Source organism: Scyliorhinus torazame, chromosome 10 (assembly GCF_047496885.1).
Source record: "Scyliorhinus torazame isolate Kashiwa2021f chromosome 10, sScyTor2.1, whole genome shotgun sequence".
Classification (NCBI taxonomy): domain Eukaryota; kingdom Metazoa; phylum Chordata; class Chondrichthyes; order Carcharhiniformes; family Scyliorhinidae; genus Scyliorhinus; species Scyliorhinus torazame.
In genome coordinates, this window is record NC_092716.1 from 96,153,282 (window position 1) to 96,171,436 (window position 18,155).

General features: G+C 41.9%; 1 protein-coding gene across 2 annotated transcripts in view; it reads right to left on the reverse strand.

The window, feature by feature from the left end:
* The window catches only part of mbtps1 (membrane-bound transcription factor peptidase, site 1), a 166,202-nt gene that overhangs the window by 125,375 nt on the left and 22,672 nt on the right, over positions 1-18,155 (reverse strand). For both annotated transcript variants that reach the window (XM_072518450.1, XM_072518449.1), the window contains exons 2-3: positions 13,562-14,061; positions 4,992-5,249 (exon numbers count right to left, since the gene is read on the reverse strand). In XM_072518450.1, the coding sequence (XP_072374551.1) occupies positions 4,992-5,249; positions 13,562-13,712 (409 nt within the window). In that variant the 5' untranslated portion in view covers positions 13,713-14,061. The remainder of the gene's footprint in view (positions 1-4,991; positions 5,250-13,561; positions 14,062-18,155) is intronic.

The window sequence follows — 18,155 nt, forward strand, 5'->3', positions numbered from 1 at the left end:
ACAAAAAAGAGTGGCTACGGTAAATATTGGTCCTTTAGAGGATGAGAAGGGAGATTTAATAATGGGAGATGAGGAAATGGCTGAGGAACTGAACAGGTTTTTTGGGTCGGTCTTCACAGTGGAAGACACAAATAACATGCCAGTGACTGACGGAAATGAGGCTATGACAGGTGAGGACCTTGAGAGGATTGTTATCACCAAGGAGGTAGTGATGGGCAAGCTAATGGGGCTAAAGGTAGACAAGTCTCCTGGATCTGATGGAATGCATCCCAGAGTGCTAAAAGAGATGGCTAGGGAAATTGCAAATGCACTAGTGATAATTTACCAAAATTCACTAGACTTTGGGGTGGTCCCGGCGGATTGGAAATTAGCAAACTTGACACCACTGCTTAAAAAAGGTGGATGGCAGAAAGCGGGTAATTATAGGCCAGTGAGCTTAACTTCGGTAGTAGGGAAGATGCTAGAATCTATCATCAAGGAAGAAATAGCGAGGCATCTGGATGGAAATTGTCCCATTGGGCAGACACAGCATGGGTTCATAAAGGGCAGGTTGTGCCTAACTAATTTAGTGGAATTTTTTGAGGACATTAACAGTGCGGTAGATAACGGGGAGCCAATGGATGTGGTATATCTGGATTTCCAGAAAGCCTTTGACAAGGTGCCACACAAAAGGTTGCTGCATAAGATAAAGATGCATGGCATTATGGGGAAAGTAGTAGCATGGATAGAGGATTGGTTAATCAATAGAAAGCAAAGAGTGGGGATTAATGGGTGTTTCTCAGGTTGGCAATCAGTAGCTAGTGGTGTCCCTCAGGGATCAGTGTTGGACCCACAACTTACATAGATGATTTGGAGTTGGGGACCAAGGGCAATGTGTCCAAGTGTGCAGACGACACTAAGATAAGTGGTAAAGCAAAAAGTGCAGAGTATAATGGAAGTCTGCAGAGGGATTTGGATAGGCTAAGTGAATGGGCTAGGGTCTGGCAGATGGAATACAATGTTGACAAATGTGAGGTTATCCATTTTGGTAGGAATAACAGCAAAAGGGATTATTATTTAAATGATAAAAATATTGAAACATGCTGCTGTGCAAAGGGACCTGGGTGTCCGAGTGCACGAGTTGCAAAAAGTTAGTTTACAGGTGCAACAGGTGATTAAGAAGGCAAATGGAGTTTTGTCCTTCATTGCTAGAGGGATGGAGTTTAAGACTAGGGAGGTTATGCTGCAATTGTATAAGGTGTTAGTGAGGCCGCACCTGGAGTAGTGTGTTCAGTTTTGGTCTCCTTACCTGAGAAAGAACGTACCGGCACTGGAAGGTGTGCAGGGGAAATTCATTAGGTTAATCCCAGCGTTGAGGGGGTTGGATTACGAGGAGAGGTTGAGTAGACTGGGCTGTATTTGTTGGAATTTAGAAGGATGAGGGGGGATCTTATAGAAACATATAAAATTATGAAGGGAATAGATAGGATAGATGCGGGCAGGTTGTTTCCAATGGCGGGTGAAAGCAGAACTAGGGGGCATAGCCTCAAAATAACGGGAAGTAGATTTAGGACTGAGTTTAGGAGGAACTTCTTCACCCAAAGGGTTGTGAATCTATGGAATTCCTTGCCCAGTGAAGCAGTAGAGGCTCCTTCATTAAATGTTTTTAAGATAAAGTAGATAGTTTTTTGAAGAATAAAGGGATTAAGAGTTATGGTGTTCGGGCCGGAATGTGGAGCTGTGTCCACAAAAGATCAGCCATGATCTCATTGAATGGTGGAGCAGGCTCGAGGGGCCAGATGGCCTACTCCTGCTCCTAGTTCTTATGTTCTTAAGAGGGCGTTGGTGGCCATGGACTTCCATTGGATTGATCCATCATTATGCTTGGCAAAGTACTGCAGCAGTTTGCATTAACGTCTGTAGTATGGTTGTCAAGGAAATTCCCCTGCTCTTACCACCTGCCATCAGGCTTATCGGAAGGATTTACAGGCTAATAATCAACCTGGTTTGCCATGTTATGCATACACTTTCCATAGCCAGAGTCCTGGAGTAAGACTTGATCCTGCAGGACATTTTTCACGTATAACACCTGCAGTTTCGGACTGCTTTCTTTTACTTCTGAATAACTTTAGCTATGTGGCATTTCTTGTGTTTTTGAGAAATTTGCAAAGTGCAAGTACAAGAGTTAAACCTATAGCTCATCTTTGCATGTACTTCCAGTTGTCATGTTTTCTGTACATTTTATTTACTTTTTCCCTAAAATAACTTCATCTGTTCACCTTTTTTCAAAAAATTTAGAGTACCCAATTCATTTTTTCCAATTAAGGGGCAATTTAGCGTGGCCAATCCACCTACCCTGCATATCTTTGGGTTGTGGGGCGAAATCCACACAAACACAGGGAGAATGTGCAAACTCCACATGGACAGTGACCCAGAGTCGGGATCGAACCTGGGACCTCGGTGCCATGAGGCAGCAATGCTAACCACTACGCGACCGTGCTGCCACGTCTGTTCACCTTTAATGTAATATACTCTTGTCAACCTGTCTGCCATGATGCAATTGTAGCTTCCAGCCAAGTGCCATGTTTCTACCAGTCCATCTCCCAGAATGTTTAAAAAACCTTTCGACCTCTACCAAGATCAAGATCAATTGGGTTTGGTCTGATCAATCTTTCTTTTGTGTCCACCCCGTACTCTCCCTCAGGTTACATACAAACGGCACTATGACTGACCATGAAAAATTATCCCCGTTAATCCTTCGACAGAGCTGACCACACCATCCCCCTGCAACACCTGTCCATTAACAGGCGAGTGAACTGCCAGAGCTTGGTTCCATTCTTTCTCCATCATAGCCAGAAAATCACCTGTTACCACTACTCATTCGACACTGGCACTGATTCTCCTGGAGATGCAAAGAAGGTTCACTTGACCGAGTGCAGTCTCGGTGTCAAAGGGTTGTACAAGGAAAGGTTGGACAGGGTGAGCCTGTATCAACTGTAGTTTAGAAAGTTAAGAGATTATCTTCTTGAAACGTACAGGATCCAGGGAGGACTCAACAAGGTAGATGCAGAAAGGATGCTTCCCCTTATGCAAGACTAGAACTAGGGACACAGTTTTAACAATAATGATCTCCCATTTAAGACAGATAAGAAATTTCTCAGAAGGGCTGGGAACCTTTGGAACTCTCTTTCTCAAAGAGCAGTGGAGGGAGGGTCAATTAATATTTTTAAGACAGAGGTAATACGATGCTTGGCTAACAAGGAGGTCAAAGATTAGATCAGGGTAGGTAGAGTATAGTTTAGGCCACAATCATTTCAGCCATGATCTTATTGAATGATGCAGCAGGCTAAGGGGCCAAATGGCCTAATCCTGCTCCTAATTTGTATGTTTGTATACAAAAGATCTATCGTTGGTCTATTTCCCATTTATGTGCTTTCCCTCAGCAATATTACCAAAAACCACAACATCAAGTGCACATGTACACTGCCAACCCTGCTCTCTCACCACCACCTTCTTGCATTTCGCCATTGACGGATTTGTCACACTGTTGTCAAATATCTTATATGGAAATGAAAAATTCCCATCAACTAAATATTGGGGAAATGATTGGTGTCTCCAACAAAATTCCTTGTACATTTCCACATAGCAACTGTCCCCAGCTGACCCCAGATTGCGCCCAATCTTGGTATTGTGTTTGAAGCCAAGTTGAGTTTATCACCATATTTCCACACCATTTCCTAAGCTATCAATATAGAACTCTAGAACATCACCCAATTCCACCCTGCCTCAGCTAATCTGCTGCTAAAATCCTCAACCATGCTTTTGTTACCTCTAGAATTGACTATTCCAATGCTTCCTGGCCAGCCTCCCATCTTCCACCCGATGTAAATGTGCTCGCTCAAAACGTTGCTGCCCGTATCCCAACTCCCTCCAAATTTTGTAGATCCCCCAACATCTGCTAATGTTCATTGATTGCCTTCCCATTTGACAACACCTCAATTCCTTGCTAGCTTCCTCCAGAGTATCCCTGATATTGAAACACTCCACCATTGACAGCTGTACTTCAGTTGCCTTGGTCCCCGGCTTTGGAAATCCCTCCCGAATACCTCTGCCTCTCAAGATGCTCCTTGAAGCCTACATCTTGGATCAAGGTTTGCTCATCTGTTTTGATCTTTGCCTCAGTATCAAAGATCTTGTCTTGTTAAGCATTCCCAACTAAAATTTACAACATTTAACAACAGTTTGAACAAAATAAAACTTTTTTAAAAACATATTTTATTGCATGATGAAATTCATCCACAGCATCTTTTTAATAGTTTCATCAGAGATTTCACTTCCAAGGTCTCAGATGCCTGGCGACAATTAGACACGAGTCATATCTGTGTATTCATTGTATGTACAGTCTGTAGAATATTTCAACGTGCTACTGGAGCAGTAAGGTAGAAGTGTGTCCTCTCACCTTAAAAGTTTGTTTTGCTTTTACCAAAATACTTTAAAATAACCAAACACATTCTCAAAGCAGCTGAAAACATTTTGTAAGGTAATTTTATGGCAGCAGCTATTGTGGGTTTCTAATTTCTTTTTTAAACTGTGTTTTCTAAATGGTCTTTCAGATGTTATATATACACAGACATAATTAGACTGTATAAATTTGAAACTGAATAAACCAGCTTCTGAACATTTTACAAAGCTATTTTTGATTTAATGTACACATTTGCATAAATAAAGATGACGACAAACAAGACACAAATTCACCAACAGATTGCACAAGAAACTTGATGATTGCAGGATCGGCGCATTTAACAGGAATAAACAGACAGGTCGATTAGCTAAAAATCAGTTGCCAGGCGTTAAACTTCCCAGTTTCAATTTAACAGCACAGCAGCTTGTTCCCAACACTCCAAATGCCTGGAATTCTGAAGACTAAAATTACTCTGCAACTGAAGACTGAAAAGCTATATGGATTATATATACACAACGTGATAAAATTTCAATTCTCTGATTACACTTACTTTCTGTGAATTTGAGGGAGCGGATGACTTTCCTTTGAGGCGTAACTCGTTTAATGTGTGGGTGGTCTTCCAGAGTTAATACAGTATCCCGTTGTTTCTCTTTAATTTGAACAACCTCAAAGTCGCTGGGGTAGTCACTGGCAGGATTGTCACGTGGAACAATTCGCCATTCCACCACATCAGTGTTTTTCAGTGCACTAGAAATGAATTTACTCCTGGCTGTGGCAGTGAAGTATCCTTTAAAGGCCACAATGTACTCTAGAATAGAACAAATAAAAATGATACCATTGCCTTTTCTTCATGTTTAAACATTAGAAACTTTTCACCATCAGTGACCCCATTCACACGTTCAGTACAGGTCACTCCTCAGAAGGTATTATGAAGTTCATATCTGCCTTCCAGCCCAGAGCTCTCACACAACATCCATTAGCAAGAGGGTAGGGAAAGGGGAAAAAAAAACAACAGGGAAATGAGCTCCAGCTGACTGGCACAGGCAAGAGCCACCTAAATGATTCTGTGATTGCTTAAGGAACAACTGACCCCATCTCAATCATTCCATCATTTTGGCCATTAGGTAACTAAATCTGCAATTTATCACATCCACGACCATTTGATGCGAACTTCTGCCAATCAGTTTTCTTATCTCAAACATAAGAACATAAGGACTAGGAGCAGGAGTAGGCCATCTGGCCCTGCGAGCCTGAGACCATGGCTGATCTTTTGTGGACTCAGCTCCACTTTCCCGCCTCAACACCATAACCCTTTATTCTTCAAAAAACTATCTATCTTTATCTTGAAAACATTTAATGAAGGAGCCTCAACTTCTTCACTGGGCAGGGAATTCCATAGATTCACAACCCTTTGGGTGAAGAAGTTCCGCCTAAACTCAATCCTAAATCTACTTTCCCTTATTTTGAGACTATGCCCCCTAGTTCTGCTTTCACCCACCAGTGGAAACAACCTCCCGCATCTATCCCATCTATTCCCTTCATAATTTTATATATTTCTATCCTTCTAAATTCCAACGAGTACAGTCCCAGTCTACTCAACCTCTCCTCGTAATCCAACTCCCTCAACTCTGGGATTAACCTAATGAATCTCCCCTGCACACCTTCCAGCGCCGGTACGTCCTTTCTCAGGTAAGGAGACCAAAACTGAACACATTACTCCAGGTGTGGCCTCACCAACACCTTATACAGTTGCAGCATAACCTCCCTAGTCTTAAACTCCATCCCTCTAGCAATGAAGGACAAAACTCCATTTGCCTTCTTAATCACCTGTTGCACCTGTAAACTAACTTTTTGCAACTCATGCACTCGGACACCCAGGTCCCTCTGCACAGCAGCATGTTTTAATATTTTATTGTTTAAATAATAATCTCTTTTGCTGTTATTCCGACCAAAATGGATAACCTCACATTTGTCAACATTGTATTCCATCTGCCAGACCCTAGCCCATTCACTTAGCCTATCCAAATCCCTCTGCAGACTTCAAATATCCTCTGCACTTTTTGCTTGACCACTAATCTGAAGTGCAGTCTGCACACTTGGACACATGCACTTGGTCCCCAACTCCAAATCATCTAAATTATCTATGTAAATTGTGAACAATTGTGAGTCCAACACTGATCCCCGAGAGACACCACTAGCTACTGATTGCCAACCAGAGAAACACCCGTTAACCCCCATGCTTTGCTTTCTATTAATTAACCAATCCTCTATCCATGCTACTACTTTACCTTTAACGCCATGCATCTTTATCTTATGCAGCAATCTTTTTGTGTGGCACCTTGTCAAAAGCATGTTTGCAGTCTAAGGAAAATATTGTTTGATGGTCGGTGAATGGCATATGCTGTGCGTATACTTGATCAGCACAATACTGTTTCTGGAACATACCTCTTCATTCACCTGAGGAAGGAGCAGCGCTCCGAAAGCTAGGGATATTAAAACAAACCTGTTGGACTTTAACCTGGTGTTGGAAGACTTCTTACTGTGCTCAACCCAGTCCAACGCCGGCATCTCCACATCATCAGCACAATGCTAGAGATAGGAACAAGCGTGGACTATATGGTCTGTTCCAAACGTCAGCATGATCATGGCTGCCATCTTTCACTTTTTCCCTTACTTAACCTGTTAACTCAGGGACCAATCTAGTGAACCTTTGCTGTACTGCCTCCACTGCAAGTACATCTTTAAATATGGAAACCAAAACGGCACACAGTATTACAGATGTGGTCTTACCGAAACCCTGTACACGTTTACCAAGACTTCTTTATTCTTGTACTTGTCCCCTTGAAATACAGGCCAGCATGTCATTTGCCTTCTGGATTGCCTGCATGCTTATATAGTTCTTGCATGAGCACATCCAAGTCTTTCGGAACATCAACACTAACAAATTTCATACCATTTAAAAAGTATTCTGCTTTTCTACCAAAATGAACAATCTCACTTCCCCACATTATACTCCATCTGCCCATCTTATTGCTCACTCACTTAACCTGTCCATGTCTCTTCATATCAGGGCAGCACAGTTGCATAGTGGTTAGCACTGTTACTTTACAGAGCCAGAATCTCGGGTTCAATTCCCAGCTTGGGTCACTGTCTGTGGGAAGTCTGCATGTTCTCCCCGTGTCTGCGTGGGTTTTCTCCGGGTGCTCCAGTTTCCTCCCACAAGTGCCGAAAGACGTGCTGTTAGGTAATTTGGACATTCTGAATTCTCCCAGTGTACCAGAACAGGTGACGAAATGTTGCGACGAGAGAATTTTCACAGTCACTTCATTGCAGTGTTAATATAAGCTTACTTGTGACAATAATAAAGATTATTATATCCCCCTCACAACCTACAACTCCACCTAACTTTGAATCACAAACCTAGATACATGACTGTCGAAATCACACTATGATTTAAGTGCATTGTTAAAGTCTTCCTTAATAATAGATTCCAGCACTTTCCCAATGATTGGTGCTAGGCTAACTGGCCTGTAGTTCTCGGTTTTCTCTCTCTCTCTCTCTCTCTCCCCCCCCCCCCTTTCATGTATGGCAGAGTCACATTTGGTAACTCCAATCTGCTGGGATCGTTCCAGAATCTAGAGAATTTTAGCAGATGCTCTGGCTGTGATTTTCTATCACTGAAGCTATCCCTTTTAGAACCAGAGGATGCAAGGCCTCAGGTCCAGATGATGTCAGATTTTCTCTTCAGTTTCTCCAGTATTCTTTCTGCTGTTGATATTAATTACCTCTTTTTTTTTTAAAAAGCCTGGTCACCGTCTATTTCTGGTATGCAACTTGTGTCTTCTACTGCAAGACAGAGCAAAATATTCATTCAATGTCTCTGCTATTTCCTCATTCTCCATAATTTTACCAACCTCTGATTCCAAAGAGCCAACATTTACTTTAGCTACTCTCTTCCTTTATGTACTTGAAAAAGCTCTTACAATTTGTTTTTATGTTTCTGGTTAGTTCACTCTCAACCTATGTTTCCATTATCAACATTTTCATAGCCCTTTTCTAGTTTCTGAAACACTCCCAATTCTCATTTTGCAACGTAATAATTTACCTTTAACCTAGTACCATCCTTAACTTCCTGAGTAAGCCACGGACGATCTTTCTAGCTCAAGGTTTTTATCAATTGAATGTATTTTTATTGAACATTGTATTAATGATTACTCGTCCCCAGCGGATCTTTTAAATTACTTATTAACCCTGCCTCATTACACAATATACAAGATCCAAAATAGCTTATCCAGTGTTCCAAAACAAAATTGTTCCAGGAAACTGGCATGAAAACATTCTACAAATTCACCTTCCAGATTACTCTTGCCAATTTGATGGTCCCAGTATATAAGAAGAAAAAGGTTCCCCATATCTATTAAACTGCCTTTGTTGCACACTCCAATAATTGCTTGTGCAATGCTCTGTTCAACAATATACTGTTGTTAGGAATAGCAAGAGTCAGAAAAAGCTAACAAATAGTAGGTCTTGGTTTCCTAAGTCTCCAATCAATGCTGATTCTACTTCATGATCTTCTGAGCGAAGGTTCTTCCTCACTGAAGAGAGACAAGACAGACACTCTTGTTACTGTACTAGCTGCCGTATGGCATGTTTAAATGTCCAGTGAGAATTTTGCTGACCAGGTGAGTGACCTGAATGTTAATAGCAGGACTGGCAGGAGTTAGTCGGGAGTTAGCATGGTTGGGAGGGGTAGGTTATTGGTATATTACCCAGGAGTCAAACTAGAATTTTTCTGTCTTAACTTGTACCACGGAACTGTCTGTAGTCTTGGACTCTTTTTAAAAAACATTGGTAGAGACACTGGAGAGTCCCAGGGAGCAGGCGCCTATTGCAGGTTCAAACTTCCAGGACAATTCCCACAGGGCCCTGACAGGCACCTGGAGTCATACAATCCGGAGACTGGAAGATCTGGGCCATGCAATCCTCTGCCTTTTATTCCAATACTATATAATCAAGATTTTTCTTTAAAGGAATAAAATCATTTTTCTCCAATTTTAAAGTTATTTTAATAGCTTGATGGACAACCTGATTATTCTCATCCCTCCTCAGCACACAGCCTTCTCCTTGGTCGATTTTCTCAAAAATATATTTTATGCGGATTCCAAAACGAATATTTTATGCATTCCAATTAGTTCTTTGCCACATATCCCCAATTATCAACTCACTAGAATAAATGGTGTGAGGAAACCAGTATATAGAACCATTTCAGATTCCTGGGTCTTATTCCAAATTTTCAAACATTTTCTCTCCCCTTTAGCTTCAACCACACACCTATCACAGGCCATTACCTGGTTAAGACAATAACTAGTCAACCACCAAAGCTTGGTCAGTCAAGAACCCCACCAGTGAAGTTCAGTGTTGATCAACCCCCGCAACAAATCTTACGCATTAGCCATATTTCTGTTTTCAGTTAACTGCCTCATTTTGAAACAGCCTAACCCAGAGTATAAAAATGCAATTCAAATACCAGAATTCAAACTAAGCTTCTAGTCAGCCCAATGAGTCTAGAGCTCTTCCTATATATACACCCGGTCTTTCACCATACAACCACAGGAATCATTTAAAAATCACACACCGACGCCAATCTAAAAATAAAAATAGACCCACTCCCTTTTAAACAGCAAATTAAAGGACTAAAAGAATAAAAATGTATCTTATAGACTGGAAATACATAGGTTTTTAAAATTCAAAGAGTGACCAAGAAAATTTATAGAGGGAATGAAAGTAAACTAGCAAGAGGCACAGATGTGTAAAAAAGGAAAAATTAGCAAAATTAAACTTGGATCCCTTAGGCAGAAACAAGCAAAATTATACTGGAGAATGAGGAAATGGTAGGGGTCTTGAACATAGCTTTTATTGTCGTCTTGGTAGAAAGGACAAAATTATTCTGGAAATAGTGGCAAACCAAAGGTCTAGTGAAAATGAGTAACTTGGAGATATACTATTTGGAATATTTGGAAATAGTACTGGAGAAACTAATGGGATTTAAAGTCAACAAATTCCTGGACCTGATGGTCTGCATCTTAAGGTTTTAAAAGAGATAGCTACAGAAATAGTGGACACGTCGGTTTTGATCTTCCAGAATTCCCAAGATTCTTGAACGGTCTCCATGGATTAGAAAGTGGCAAATATAACCTCGCTACTTACAAAAATACACAGAACTGCAGGGCCAGTTGGCCCAACATCAGTAGTAGGGAAAATGTTTGAATTTATTAGGGACATGACAACAGGGTGCTTGGAAAATCATAACATGATTAGGCAACGTTACAGATGTATGCAAGGGAAATAAGTGTTTTGAAAAAATCTAATTAGAAAAGCAGGTGGTATAGGAACCGTTATTACAAAGATTGGCGTGCAAGAGTGAAAACCTTACTCCAACTTTATCAGGTCTCCATGAGACCACCCAGGGAGTACTGTATAAACCTTTGGTCTCCTTCCAAGAAGATGATATAACAGAGCCTTGGAGGCAGCGAAACAGTGTACCAGATTGATTCCTGGGTTGAAGGGATTGTCCTACAGTGGAGACCGAGTAGACAAGGCCTACATTCCCTGGATTTAGAAGGACAAGAGGTGATATCATTGAAACATAAAACTCTTAAGGGGCTTGCCAGGGCAGATGCTGCGAGGGTGTTTGCCCAAGCTGAAGAATCTAGAATTACAGTCATAAAATAAATGCTCGCCATTTAGGACGGAGATAAAAAGCAAAATGTATTTTCTTGGAGAATTGTCAGTATTGGAATTTGCCGCCCAGAGCTGTCGATGTTCAGTCATTGAACTCAAGTCAAGAGTGCTCCAGCAATATTGAAGGACATGGGAGAAGCACAGGAAGGTGGAGTTGTGATCATAGAATCTATGGCCATTGAGTCCATCAAGTCTGCACCGGCCCTTGAAAAGAGCACCCCACTTAAGCCCACACCTCTACCCTATCCCTGTAACCCAGTAACGCCACCTCACCTTTTTGGACACGAAGGGCAATTCAGCATGGCCAATCCACCTAACCTGCACATCTTTGGACTGTGGGAGGAAACCAGAACACCAGGAGGAAACCCACGCAGACACAGGGAGAATGTGCAGACTCCGCAGAGTGACCCAAGTCAGGAATCAAACCTGGAACTCTGGAGCTGTGAAGCAACAGTGCTAACCACTGTGCTACCATGCAGTGATAGATCAGCCATGGTCTTATTGAATGGCAGAGCAGACCGTTTACAGCCTTTCCTTACAGAAGGAAGGTTTCATGCTATTTGTAACAGCTTCCATTCTCTCTGCATCCTACCGAGCCTCTCCAAATTAACCTCACTGAGGGGTACAGAAAGTGCATAACAGCCAGAGTGGACAGCCAGTGCCAGCTTCAAACAAGACAATGAGGGAGATGAAGGTATAACCACCCTGCATTTTGCTCCAATGCAACTCAGTTGACAGCGAATCTTCCTGATTTCCGAGCGGTCTCACGCCCATGCAGCTCAAAGGGAACTCGACTTGGATAAGAATTGTTTCAGTACACTGTTCAGACTAAAAATCTTATTGGATGGATTTAAACATTGAGTCCATGGAAAGATAGGCATAGACTTGCAAGGCAACAACAACACTAAAGACTTGAGAAGGCAAGGTTGGTGCAGGATGGTAATTTGAAAGGTAAACGGTTGTGTTTTGAAAGGGATGATAGTCGCATATCAGCCAACATGGGGACTAGGAAAGAAAATTGATTGGTTTGCAGTTTAGTGAGAACAAGGTCAAGGGAACAGGAGATGGATCTTGCGAACAAGATAAGCTCAGGGAGAACACATAAGAAGATGGGAGAGAAACTAGAGTCCAGGGTTAAACGGAAAGGTGGGAAAGTGGAACTTTAGTGCAAGTTTGGCCTGGTGGGCAGGGAAAAGAGAGGGAAATGGCAGAGGCAGCTTGTCAAATAACTTATCTGACAAAAGAAGTCTGTGAGCTCCTTGCATTTTTCTGTTGGAGGGGTGGAGATGGGTGTGGGATTAATCACAATCTGGATTGAATCCAAATCCTGTGAACATATGGCATTTTGTCCAATTAAATCAAATGCAGCTCTCCATAGGCCTGGCTTGTGCGGTCAGGGGCAAAGCAATGGTACTCACTGCTGATACCATAGAAAGCCACCCAAAAAGATCTGGCGATCTGTGAGGTATGGATTTCACCTTTCCAGACACAATTTCTCTTTGGTTCAAAGTCAAAGGGATCTCCAGGGGTCCAACAGTCTAAGCAACCAATCACACTGAAGTATTTTTAAATGCCAAATTCATAAATTAAGTGATTGGATCTCAAAATCCCTACAATGCAGAACGAGGCCATTCGACCCATCAAGTCTGCACCAAACCTCCAGAAGAGCACCCCACCCAGGACCACTCCCTCATCCGCTCCATAACCCCATCTAACTTTTGGACCCTAAGGGGAAATTCAGCATGGCCAATCCACCTAATCTGCCCATCTTTGGACTGTGGGAGGAAAGCAGAGCACCCGGAGGACCCACACTGACATAGATGAGGAGAAAAAAAAACCACAGCCAGAATCGAAACCGGGTCCCTGACGTGGAAAGGCAGCAGTGCTAACCACTGTGCCACCATACGCAACAGATGTTGAAATATCAATAAAAGTGTAAAAATTTGGCATTAATGTTTTTTGTAAAGTTCAGTTTTCCAGAGCCAGGAGGTTCTTCAGCAACTAAGATTTAGCACACTGTCCAGCTACTCCTCATTAAAAGGCACAACTTTTTCTGACGTTTATTCAGCAGGACTAATGGAAAAGGGGAAAGTTGTCAGTTCACGGATTTCTAATTGATGGATCTGGGAATCTCACCAGCACACCTATGAGGAGTCATAGAACCACTGACTGCAACTTCTGGATGCGTGTTCAAACTTGGCTTTGTGGACTTCACGTCGCCTTCTATTTCAGAGGGATAATGATGGCGCACGTCAACAGCTTTGCCATCATCGATAATGCAACATCCAAACCTTCAAATGGTCAAAACTAATTGCAGTACATTTTGCATAAATATTCTGTTAAAAGAAAGTCATCTTAATTTAAACTAGATTTGCTTACCATGTTCAACAGCACTGGATGTGTATTCCAACTTCAGAGCCAGATGGGTACAATTTGGACAAATCTTGTTCCGCAACTCTGTACCAAGTCGGCCCCCACTGCACAATGCAACAATCACTACCAACAGCAGCCAGCCACACTCCAATCGCATGGTCACAAAATCCTAAAAAGTTTCCAAAGAGCCAGAAATCCAATCCGTTTTGTGCTGTCTCAAAGAATCAGTTCATTTTCCTCACCGAAAAGATTCTCTTACTGCTGTTCAATTTGCAAGAGATGTTTGCAAAGTAAACTATTTTTGTTTTCATGATATTTAAGCAGTGGTTGACAGTACAACCCAGTTCAGAAGGCGTTCATTTCTTTCTCCGTTTCTTCTCCATGGCACCAGGCTACTGCAATCACTAATGTGGTACATGGACTGGAGATTCCATTTGTTAATCAGTTAAAAGAGGGGGGAATACCGGAGGGAAATCCTTCAGTCTCAGCTCAACTGCTGAACCAATCTGTTGGAAGAGGAGAGAAGTGGAGAAGGTTAGGATTTCAAATACAATCTTCAGGGGAGGGGGGTGGTGGTGAGGAAGAGGACATGAACAGTTGAATAACCTTTTAGCCCCTTTCCCCACCCATTCCAAAAGAGGCAACAAGCAAGGGACCAAATCTTCTCCAAGACCGCCATGCAAGAACATCTGTCATTGACCAACCCTAGGATGTTTCATTTCTCTTCAAAAGAGATACAGGACAAGTATATTCATGAAGGTATTCAAAAATTACCTTGTAAAATAGCCAAATTATTACCTAGGCCTCCAACATAGTGAAGGCAAGCTTATTCAAAAAACAGTACGGAAATTTAGTGTCCAAGCTCCAAACCTTTCTGAAACACACCCAGTTCCGCCAGCATTTAAAGACAGTCCAATAACTATATAATTTCAATTTAAACATCTTTCCTTGAAGGAAATTAGAAACAAATTGTGAAATTCCAACTATTGTGGATGGTGAGGAAAACTTGGAAAATGTTTATATTTTTGCTCTAGAACACCCCTAAAATCACAAACTCATTTTCAAAAATGTTTTTTGCACGCATGCCTCCCCACAAAGCAATAGAGAGCATGAGAATTGTAGCCCAAGTCGCATACTTATTACAAATTTCAAAGAATCAGGTATTGTTTTATTCCTCCAAGACTTACTTTCCCAATTCAAAAAAGGTGCCTGTGTTTAGTTCAAATCCGGCAGGAATTTAATTACAATTGACGCCAGCTATCTGCACCTTTATATAATTGCGCTGATCAAGTCTCCCATGTCATTTTGGGGCAGCACGGTAGCATTGTGGATAGCACAATTGCTTCACAGCTCCAGGGTCCCAGGTTCGATTCCGGCTTGGGTCACTGTCTGTGCGGAGTCTGCACGTTCTCCCAGTGTGTGCGTGGGTTTCCTCCGGGTGCTCTGGTTGCCTCCCACAGTCCAAAGATGTGCAGGTTAGGTGGATTGGCCATGATAAATTGCCCTTAGTGTCCAAAATTGCCCTTAGTGTCCAAAATTGCCCTGAGTGTTGGGTGGGGTTACTGGGTTATGAGGATAGGGTGGAGGTGTGGACCTTGGGTAGGGTGCTCTTTCAAAGAGCCTGTGCAGACTCGATGGGCCGAATGGCCTCCTTCTGCACTGTAAATTCTATGATAATCTATGATGATTTTTGTCAAGCAAACAATTGAACCTCATTAGTCAAGTTATTAAGTGCATCTTCCCGGTCATCCCATTCTCCCCATACGGCTTCCTAACGGATCTTAGTTCTATTTTTGAAGCCTACTTGGGACAATAAGCTATTATTATTATCACAGTCGTTCAATTATGCATGGTTTTCTTTCGACCATCACAATCAAATTCCAATAAAAAAAGGATGCACTTCAACTAAAGGGTCAGTTCTGAACCCATTCTATTATGAGCCCTTAATTAAAATTCAAAACATATGAAACAGGCAAATAGATATGCACATGGAAAAATGGTAAAAAAGAAATGCTGGTGAGGTTAAATGAAGAGTGGTGAAGGGGGTTCTTCTGAAGAGTGAAAACTGCCATGGATCTTATGGCCAAATGGTCTGTTTCAATACCGCAAATACCTTTCCATTCATTTGACAGAGCACAAGACCTTTTTGCTGCAAATGATCATTTATTTTATAACAGATTTTACATAGAATTTGCAGTGCAGAAGGAGGCCATTCAGCCCATCGAGTCTGCACCGGCTCTTGGAAAGAGCATCCTACCCAAGTCCACACCTCCACCCTATCCCCATAACCCAGAAACCCCACCCAGCACTAAGGGCAATTTTGGACACTAAGGGCAATTTAGCATGGCCAATCCACCTAACCTGCACATCTTTGGACTGTGGGAGGAAACCGGAGCACCCGGAGGAAACCCACGCACACACAGGGAGAACGTGCAAACTCCGCACAGACCCAGCGGGGAATCGAACCTGGGACCCTGGAGCTGTGAAGCAATTGTGCTAACCACCATGCTGCTGATTAAACTATACAGAACAATAGAACAGTTATTTGATCTCCAAGTGACATTTCAAGCACAAAGCCACTGCGGTGGACCAGCCCTTAAATATCTGAAACAAAATGCATGCAAATATTATTTACTGCCTGAAAACCTGTAGAGTTTAATCAGCATTTATCTATGAAGAATAAAAAAGGTACGGTAGGCCCCAAATACTGCCTGAATACAGACTGAATGTTAATGTACACCAACAAACTCCTATCATTAAATTAAAAGGTCAACACGAGCACCAAAATGACCAGAAATGGCAGCAATTTCAAATATAGTTTGCGGCTATTTAATATTTCATTGAAGTTGCTCATGGAAGTGAACACATTTAATGGGACCAGCTGCCTCATTGGAATAATGTCATTCTTTTGGTCTATACTGAACAGAGTAAATAGGAGGCCAGCCTACTGTGTTTGGAACCAGCTGGGACAATGCCCTGCATCTCCTGCGACCAACCTATGGAGTAGACAGTCGAGGACGGGCAGGGAAACAAATGATTAAATCTTTCAGCCATGAGCAAATGAACAGTAATCACAGACATTGATGCTGATTATGGGTCATGCATTTTAAGGAGGACATGGGAACATGGTGAAGGGGAGGAGAAAGATGCCCAGCCTCAAGTACTTGCACATTAAATAGGATTGCAAAGTAGATTTGCACCATCATTTCAGTATAAGACAATAGCTTACCACTTGTTTTAAAATTTTAGAAACTAAAACCATGCTGAAATTTAATCATAACTTGAGGAAAGCAACAATAGAGACAGAGGTTTATTTTAAACTTCTGTGACAATGAAAGCAGCTTAACAGGCAGATTCAAAGTCTCCCACATCAGGTTTCATGGCTGATAATTTAACAGGGCATGGTGAGCTGTGGCCTCTAAACCCAAAGGTTGTGGGTTCAGGTCCACTCCAGGACTTGAGCATAAATCATTGAAGTGGCACTCCAGTGCAATACTAACAAAGCTCCCTCCTTTTAAAAGGAAGGGATCTTTTGGAAGAATGTTAAACAGAGACCCAGTCTGCCCCCTCAGGTGAACACGATGATTCCCATGACATCATTTTAAAAAAGAGCAGGGGAGTTAGCCCAACACCTTGATCAATATGTATCTCTCAATCAACATCATTAAACAGATCTCATTATAATATTGCTGTTTGTGAGAGTTTGCCGTTCACAAATTGCATGCCATTGTTTCTGACATTACAATAGTGAATACATTCAAAAGCACGGAGGGACATCCTGCAATTGTGAAAGGTGCTATATAAATGCAAGTCTTCTCTTCTGGTTGTACCATCATATTACTTCTAGAGATTCTGGTTTATTACTGCAGTTTTCAGCAGGAAAATATTTGTGGGCACAACTTTAAATTGTGTTTCCTACAGGAAGCAAATGTCTCAAAATATGTGCTGTAAGACAGAGTCCATGATCTGTACTCCGCACTAAAGCTTACCGACAGACCTATGGACTCAGTATTCCTTTCAAGTGGAAAACATTGGTATGGTGGGGCAAAGAGAAACTGAAAGTATAGCAAGATTCTGGGTAATATTCTATGCAAACTAATTAGGGCCAGTACAAAAACAGAAAATGGTGGACAATCTCAACAGGTCTAACAGCATCTGTGGAGAGTGGACGGAGTGAACGTTTCAAGTCTGGATGACTTTGTCAAAACTAGAGACAACTGGAAATAGGGTGAGAGCTATACTATGGGGGGGGGGGGGGGGCATAGAGCAGTGGGGCTGGAATAGAAGGCCAGCGATAGTGGAGATTGACAAAAGATGTTGTGGACAAAAAGACAAAAAAAGGAATGTAAATGGCAATGATATTGACTGAGAAAGGTGCTGATAGTGGCAAATGAAAAGATCAGAATGTGTTAATGGCAGAACAAAGTGTGTCAAAGTACAACTTGGAACAGGGAACAGATGGTCCTAATTTAAAATAAATTGACAGAGTTCACAGTCTGAAGTTGCTGAACTCAAATGTTAAGTCCAGTTAGAGCCAGTACAATTCAATAATATTCCAAACATCAGAGCATAGCGATTCACATAGGGTACTGTTTGTCAC